Raw genomic sequence first — 8,754 nt, 5'->3', positions numbered from 1 at the left:
AAGCAATGGAATTAACATATTCTTTCAGAAGTGATATCACAAATAAATGATGTACAGGAGCCAGAGAGATGGCTGAGCAATTAAGACCACATACTGCTTTTGTAGAGGGCGAAAGTTCAGTCCACAGAACCCACACAGAGTAGCTCACAACCACCTGGAAACCCAGTTCCAAGGGATCTGATGCCTCGATTGACCTCCATCTCTATCTACACTCACACACACATAACTGCATACAAACACACACCATTAAAAGGAAATTGTTTTTAAGACATGAAGTACATGATTAGACAAGCATGTAAGCTCAGTGTAGAAAGTGGTACTGGTAGCTCGTCCAATGTTATGTGATTTTTCCTCTAAAAAAAAAGTGCAAACTGTGTAACTTGAAACTTTATTTTTAAATTATTCTGCAATTTGAGTTTTTCAAGAACGTTGACCATATCTACTTTCCATCAACATATCACATATTAAAATCATAGACATGGTTGCAGTATGAAACATGAAGCAGTAATTGCTTTAGCTCAGCTAATCAAACTCCTTCAGTAAATAACCATGCTAAATCCTGGAATCACTCAAACAAAAACATTCTAGTTCTCTTAAAAGATATTTATAAAGTTTATTTTTTCCAGAAAATCAAAATAATTGACTCAACAATAAGTACAGTTCTAGCATGCAACAAATCATTTAACATGTTTATCTGAACATAAATTCACACTTTATTTTCACTTCTACAGTTCCCATTAGAAGCTTGCAATGATAGTAAGGTAAGTATTTTGTTACAGGTACTTCAAATAGCACTACAGTACATCTCTTGACAAAATTTTTACAATATTCCAACTTTCAATATGAAACAGCTTTAAAAGGCATGAGCCAAAAAAAAAAATCCAAAACAAAACAAAAAAGGTACCTTATTATTACTCAGGCAAAGATTAATAGTCATACGAGCACAACATTCAACTCTCCCTGTTTGGGTGGGAAAGAAACATGTAAAGCATTCCCCTTCAAATAAAATTATATAAATAACTTAGGGAAATGCCCAAATCCATAATTTCACACATTAAGTAATTCTTGACTGTTTACTCTTAGAAAACATGAACTACTTATGCTTTGACTTTTTCCAACAGACATGTCCTTCCAGAGTTCTGTGCAAAGCCAATTCTGTGAACCACAGCTTTCGTGTGCCGGAAAAAACACACATCAAATCTCAAAGAAACAGCAGAGGAGCTATTCCTTGAAGCATGTGGCTCTCCTCGTTAGATGAACATCTCTACTTAAAAATAGGCACATCTGTATTTCATCTGGGTATTTATTTACTCAGACCATCACATTTCACCTCCTCAATTTAAACCCAAGTTTCTTAAGGTTCGATTGGCTTAAAGCTTTTCCCTTTCCCTCCCCTCACAAAGTACAGCTCTTGCACCATGATCGAAACTTACACTTATTCCACTGCCCACACTTCCAAGAGCAGGCTTTTCACTATATTTAAGTGTGCTAAACACCAGCCCATTTCCTTTCACCTTAGAAGCAGTATAGTTAATCTTTGCATTGCTTTAGATGTTAGTCAATGATTTAACAAACTGCCACCAATGTGAAGGAATATCTGTGACTAAGATACTTCTCTCACGGATTAGGGTTAAATGAAGTATTTTTGTCAAATCATGGCAGTAACTCTTCGGAAAAAATGATGTCCTGAACTCTATCAGCGTCTTATTCCTATACAGGGGTAATATCCTTACTAACTGAAAGAACAACAAAGATCAAAATAATACTATAGTATTAGTGTCTTTCAAGAGGAATGAAACTCAAACTACATAGCTATTGTCATTTGATCAAATTTAACAGAACAGACTTAGTTGTCATGGGGCCACTCAAAGAAGTATTCAAGCAAAGTTTTGTTCCTGGCCACTGCTGTCAAACACTAATGAGCAAAGAAGTGCACTGCATTTAAGTGCCTAGAAAGATACAACTGCAGACATATGGGAAAAGCTCATGGCACTTGGGAAATACCCTTGTTAGCATAAATGGTATTGGATGGTAAATACACATGGGTGTAACCCACTTGCTTCTTACTTTTAAATTCCTTACAGAAAAATAACAGCAGCCTAAATGGGGAGGGGCACTTCTGTCTAAGAAGGCAAAAATTACCACACAGTCTCAAAAACTCACTATGAAAAATTAAAGCTGCAATTTCCCCCACCCATTTCCATTGTCATTTTATCTTTTAACTTGTAAGAAAAATGTTTTGCAATAGAACTAAGTGTCCATGTAAAATAAAAGGCAGGTGATTTACTATAGCTGATTGGCAATTCTGGCCTCATCTTGGGATATATATATATATATGAGACACACTATGTCTTAAGGAATAATTCAAGAAATAAGGCCAAATTGAATATGATAGATTTGTAACTTTTAATACAACCAAGTTTGAATGCTGGTAACTTTAGTTATCTAGTTACGGCAAACCACTCTATTTCTTCTCAAGTCATTGGGTTGTTTCTGAAACACTGTGGTTTTATTTAACTTACTCCTGATTATGCAAGACAAGCAGCTGTCTATGTCACTCGACCTAATGTAGACCTCTGGCAAAATGTCTCAAAATGTATTACATCACCAGAGATCACAAATGCATTAGTAGTTTTGTGTTACACAACTGAATCTAGAACAACTTTCTCTTGTGGTCGCTCTTTAAAGTGAGTGAGCTGATGTCTCTTCCAGTGAGGTGCTTGTCTGAATGTTTTGCCACAGACTGAACACTCAAAAGGTTTCTGCCCTGCGTGAATTAAATAGTGTCTTTCTAGTTTGGATGGAGATCGGAAATTTTTACAACAAACACTGCACTGGTAAAGGAGCCCATCACTTCTTTCAGGACGGCCTAAGTAACTGTAACAGTGATGGCTCTGCTCTGACTCCAAAAGTGTGTTAGTGAGGTAAGACTGCCTGTTCCTACAGTGGGTACTGATAAGGAAATCCTCTGGTTCTGCCTTGACTTCAATTCCCGATACCTGATTGGACTCTGAGCCGTCATACTTTTGGAAACTAAGCCCGTCACACTGTTGGGAAGCATTATAGCTAACATCATCACTTGGACGAATGAAAAGTTTGTTCACATTTCCAAAGTCCACTTGCCAAAAAGAACTATAGGGAATCTTTTCAATATGAGTTAGTTTATGTCTTTTTAAGTGAGCTGACTGTCTGAAAGATTTCCCACACACATTACAGCCAAAAGGCCTCTGTCCAGTATGAATTAAATAGTGTCTTTGTAGTTTAGAGATAGAAGGAAACACTTTCTCACATTTGTCACAGGGGCACATTTTATGTCCAGTATGTGCATTTTCACTGGAATCTGAAAAGCCACACTGAAGCATGTCACAGTCATTAAAGTATCCCTCACCTGGTGAACCACAGATTGACAAGTCTTTCTTATTCGCTGAACCATCCATAGTTAATATGCTTCCTGTTGTAAAGATACCTTGCAAACTTTTACCCATATTTTGGCTCTGGAATTGCTTTTGCCAAGAAAATGGCAAAGTTAGTGTTTTCTTCTTTTTGCTAGATGCCTTACATGATCCATGTCTGCCAAGGGAACTCACAAATGTTCTCTGAGTTTCTTCCATGTTCTGCTCACCAGAAGGATGTTCACAATTTTTCAAGCAGTTGCTTTTAAATGTTCTTTTCTCTGATTGAAGGTTATCTGATTTTTTACCCCCAGCACGTTTAAGTTTAGCCAAGAGCTTTTTAACAATGGTCTTATAGTTACAGCTTCTTTTGAGCCTCTTTGGAATCTTGCCACCTCTGGCAGGAAGACACTTGTGTCCATTGAGAATCTGCTCTGACTCAAAACATTCTTCACACTCAGAACACTGAAAAGGGACGATATAAATAGAGTGGACATCAAGAGAATTATTCTCCTCAGATTCACCCATATCACCATTTTCAAAAGCATCCTGCTTTGCATTTAATTTATTGGGTAGTGGACATGATTCAGGACTCTTTACTTTTATAGAAAGACTCTGAAAAGTCTTATTCCTAGTGTGGATTTGTTTATGCTTCAGAAGTTTGCTTTGAATCTTAAATCCTTTTTGACAAAAACAACATTGAAAAGGTCTTTCTTCTGAATGTGTGAGTTGGTGGATTTTTAAGTGAGTTGACTGTCGGAAAGATTTACTGCACAGGACACATTTAAAAGGCCTCTGCCCAGTATGAATAAGTGCATGCCTATCAAGTTTTGATTGTGATGGAAACATTTTGCCACAGATTGTACACGCATGAATATGCTTTCTTCTCTTTGTAGTGCTGTATGTGGGATCAGACTTAGAGCATGCGTGTAGTGCCCGTCTTTCCTCTGAAGCAAAAGTATTATACATTCCATACACAGGCTTCTCTTGCTTGGTCTCGAGCAATCTTCTGACTTTAACATCATTGTGATAGGATTCATTGTGAAGTTGCTGATGCTTCACAAATGTCTTCAGATTTTTAAAGTGGCGTTGGCAAATAGTACAACTAAAAGGCAGATTGTGAGTTAACTGGTGTCTCTCCAGATGAACTAGTTGTCTAAAGTTTTTATGGCATACATCACATTCAAACGGCTTTTGACCGGTATGAATGAGATAATGCCTAGCTAATTTTGATGGTGTTTCAAAGTGCTTCAAACAAATATTGCAACTATACGGCCTGTTCCTAGGCAGTCTGTTTGCTACACGTTGCTGAATCTTCAGCATTTTTAAGTTGTTTTCAGCCATCATATTCTTCAGTGGTATATTCTGAAGAGCTCCATGGTGTTAAGCTCCACAAACATCTACAAATTAAAAAAAAAAGTATTAATTTTCAGATTTGTACAAAAGAAATTAAGTTAGTTGTCCTTAGGCAGCAAGTAATTCGGTTGTCCTTAGGCAAGGATTAAAAGTAAGGGAGAATATGGATTTTCTTGTGTTTCCAAGTAACTTAACAACTGTCTTAGTTGAATTCTTTAGAATCATAGAACTAATTTTAAACAGATACAATTCTTGAGAATATCTAAAGTTCTACTTTTCTACTTAATAAGCTATATTTAAAAAGGACCAAACATGAATTTTTTAACATTAAATAGCCCTTTTACTTCTAACTTTCTTCCTTCATTATTAGATGTGTTAATGAGTTATTTTGTCATAAAAAAGAAGAATAAGGAGAAAAAATAGTAGTAGCATCATCAGTAGTAGTACCTGGTATTATGGTACATTTCTATAAGACCACCAATCACAGACTAGACATAGGAAGGATCATGAGTTTGAGGCCAAAATGGGCCATCCAGCAATTTCAGGCAAGCCTCAGCTATCGAGGCACTGTCCTAATAAATAAATATTTTTAAATCAATTAAAAGGTAAGATTTAAAATACTAAAACAAAGACATATTTGCATTGAATTAATAGCACACCATGTAGCCATGCTCTGAGCATAGAACATTTCATTTAAATGGTTGAAACACAACATTAAAACTATTCTCAATGGGCTTGATGGCATATGACTTTAATCCCAGCTCTGTGAGTCAAGGCTGCCCTGATTTACATAGTGAGTTCCAGGATAGTCAGCACTACAAAATGAGACCTTGTCTCAAAATACAATAAAACAAAATAAAATAAAAATTAAATAATTACTCTCAATTATCTCTCAAGATCAACAAGGACAACAAGAATAATATTCGTAGAAGACTTGAGTTTTAATCCTAAATTTGTCACTGTCTAATTTATGTGTCAGGAAAAAGGGAATTCGAGATTCTTTAAACTGGAGCAATGTCTTTTTCCATACCAAGCATCTGTAAAAGTCAATGGCAATAATGTATATGCCTGTGTCAGAAAACTGTGAAACACCATAGAAATGTGAGATATTACTGAGCCCAAGATTAACCACATTTTAGGTTGTGACTCTTATCTCCTTAATAATTCGGTATGTTTCTAAGATAAACATACTACATTTAGTTTACTTCTCCCTTCTGCTTTGTTGAAGGCTTCCTAAAAAAAGGTACCAAAGAATGAGGTTGACAAATTGCATACTTACATATGTATTTATGAATAAAGAACAGAATGTTTAGTGTGGTTCCTTCATCAGGCAATATTCAAAATAGGTCACTCTAGTCTAAGATGTATTCTTTACAGAAGTCTTTGAGAAGAGACACATACAACTAAAAAACATTTCACAATTCTCACATATCATTGTCCAGAAAAGACAATTTTCTTCCTTTTATTACTATTCCATTTAGCCTATACTAAGCCAGCAATTAAGACAAAAACTAAACAAAACAAAACTTCACCAGTTCTTTCATTATAGTATATTTTACAACTTTACAAGAAACTCAGAACTTTTTTGTTTGCTGACTTGGCAAGCAGTCAACCTGTGTGTTGCTCATCATCTCTCCTAGAAGGCTCCTTAAACACAAAATCAAACCCAGTCACTGTGTAGTCTGATTAAGAAACAAACACAATTTGAGAGACTATTTTGCACTTGTTGCTTATCACAGTGCTTTTCAAACTCAGGACCATGCTCATTACTGGTTTGTAAAGTCAAGAGTGGCTGATGATCAGACCAATTTGTTTAATAGAGCATAAAGTCCCAGAGTGTATATATCATCTAGCAAGTATAAAAATTGTTTTCTGAAACTTCAGGCAGAAGAAGTTAAAAGATATGTGAAAGCTGTTCCTTACATCTGCATTCACACAATACTAGGCAGGGGAACCTACAAATCAATCAATCAATGACTGTGTTCAATGAGAATCTATTAGAGTGACAAAGATCAGAGACCACAGGCAAGAGTACTAAAGAAAGCAACAGAGTCCTGTTTTCTTTCCTTGGTCATACTACTTTAAAATATACATGCAAAATTATTGTATTAGTGGTCAAGTGGAAAATGGCATTTGAATAAGAAAAGTAAGACAATCAGACCATAAATCACTCTATTAATTTATAAAATATATCATATATCCCAGCAACAAACAGCTGTTGGGGCCATGAGTATTTTTACTTCACTCAGCTAAAGCAAAAAAAAAAAAAAAAAAAAAAAAAAAAAAAAACACACACTAAAAAGTGAACAACTTGCAAAAGTTCCTAAACATGTTGGCATAGAGTAAAGAGCTACGAGAACTAAAATTATCATAAACCCATCGTACTGCAAAGAATTCAGCAATTTATCTAATTCCTGCCAGGCAATTAATTATGAGCAACAAATGTCAAGATGGTCAATCAGGACAATGAGCCAACCTTAAATCATCAAACCTTTATTCACTTGCTACAACAGTATAAGTGGGACAAAAGGAACCAGTTCCCCAGTGGTGTCTTTAAACAGAAAGACAAGTGAGTGTTAAAAGGATATAGTGCACAAGAGAAAATCTTCTAAGGGCTCCTGACTCCTACAGGCCAGTGTGCCAGCGGGAGGACTGGTGAGGGCTGGGAAAAGAAGTGAACTAAGTCTGATATGTGCTTCTCCATGAAGCAGGTAAGCAAAACCTCATAATTGCCACAGTGAAGCTACAGTGTTTGTTTGGGCCTGGAGTAGGGACTTCTCTATTCTCCTTATATACTTCTCCTTTCACTGGGTTACTGTTTCTATAAAATATCACCTCTCTCAAAACAAAAAGTTTTACACTATTATTGATAACAGGAATTGGCCACCTATAGCCACTGTGCCCAAAAGAGTTTGTGTCTGAGAAGCCACCACTAGTATGAGATATTCCTATCACTTGCTTTGGGAAGGCCCTTGAAAACCCTACCTTGTCAGAATCATTGGTGGCAAGTGATGATCTCACTTCCTATTTATAAGTAAAAGGTCAGGGATTTCCACACTCCAAGCACAATGCCCCTAAGCACTTGGAGGTTTAATCCCATTCAACTGATTCTTTTCTCTCCACTGAACTTGTCATCATTCAAAAAAAAAAAAATACACTAAGGCTATTTGTTTTTTAATGTTAAACAATACAAACCAGTGGATGTGCTCAATGACCCAATCCAGGTATCATGACAACAGCTCAAACAACACTAAGCCAGGTCACTATAAAAACTGACATCAATAAAATCCAATGTTGTCTTGGGGCTGAAAGCACCGCTGTTTTAGCAAACACCATTGAAAAGACACCTCAAATGTATCTCAAAAGTAAATGAAAACGAAATGACACACCCGAGAAAAACGTTCCAGTTGGAGAATTATCTCTGGTGACATTTACAACAGGCTTAGCCTCTTTCTACCTTGTTCTGCCCATGGCCCACTCTCTTGGCCTTGAACCACCACCTTTCCCTAAACTTGAACTATGTTTTCAGCCTAATCTCCCGCAGCTGAGTTCAGAGGCTGTAAAAACCCATGCCTGGCATGGGCAAGGGTGAAAGCTCCACTGACTGCAGCCAGAAGATGGGGAGCAGGGAAGAGCTGAGTGAAAAGATGGGAAGTGAGTGATTCGACCCCAGGAGGACCGGCACAAGGCTCGGCTCTTTTGAGTTTACCGCCCCCACGAAGCACACGCAAGGAGCTGAGGTCGTGGCACCATGTTCGGTTCCCCGGGAACCTCGGCGGGGTGGAGGCAGGCCCGACCCTCCCGGGGGTTCACCCCACCTCGCACGCAGGCTCCTGAGGTTCTCCACACGCACCTGGAGCTGGCAAGGGCCCGCCAGCGGCGCATCTCAAAGCCAGGGGCTCGCGAAGACAGCAAGCAGCTCGTCCGCGGGGTCGGCTCGGCGGCGGGCTCAGTGCGCAGGCGCGGCGCTCCGGAGCGCTCCGAATGCGGTCCTGCCGGAAACAGC

At 37.9% G+C, this 8,754-nt stretch overlaps 1 protein-coding gene across 2 annotated transcripts; it reads right to left on the bottom strand.

The window, feature by feature from the left end:
- Positions 1-588: 588 nt before the first annotated feature.
- Znf770 (zinc finger protein 770) lies at positions 589-8,731 on the bottom strand. 2 transcript variants are annotated; one of them, XM_027422260.2, is made up of 2 exons: positions 8,602-8,731; positions 589-4,792 (listed from the first exon to the last, which is right to left on the bottom strand). In XM_027422260.2, exon 2 carries the CDS (start codon positions 4,737-4,739, stop codon positions 2,640-2,642), a length of 2,100 nt encoding a protein of 699 aa, XP_027278061.1. In that variant the 5' UTR covers positions 4,740-4,792; positions 8,602-8,731; the 3' UTR covers positions 589-2,639. The 2 variants fall into 2 exon arrangements, with proteins under 2 accessions (XP_027278061.1, XP_027278062.1); XM_027422261.2 differs by having other exon boundaries at positions 8,567-8,699.
- Positions 8,732-8,754: the final 23 nt, after the last annotated feature.

Source organism: Cricetulus griseus, chromosome 6 (genome assembly GCF_003668045.3).
Source record: "Cricetulus griseus strain 17A/GY chromosome 6, alternate assembly CriGri-PICRH-1.0, whole genome shotgun sequence".
Classification (NCBI taxonomy): Eukaryota; Metazoa; Chordata; class Mammalia; order Rodentia; family Cricetidae; genus Cricetulus; species Cricetulus griseus.
Note: the sequence above shows the minus strand (reverse complement) of the source record. Positions and strands in the feature narration are given on the sequence as shown.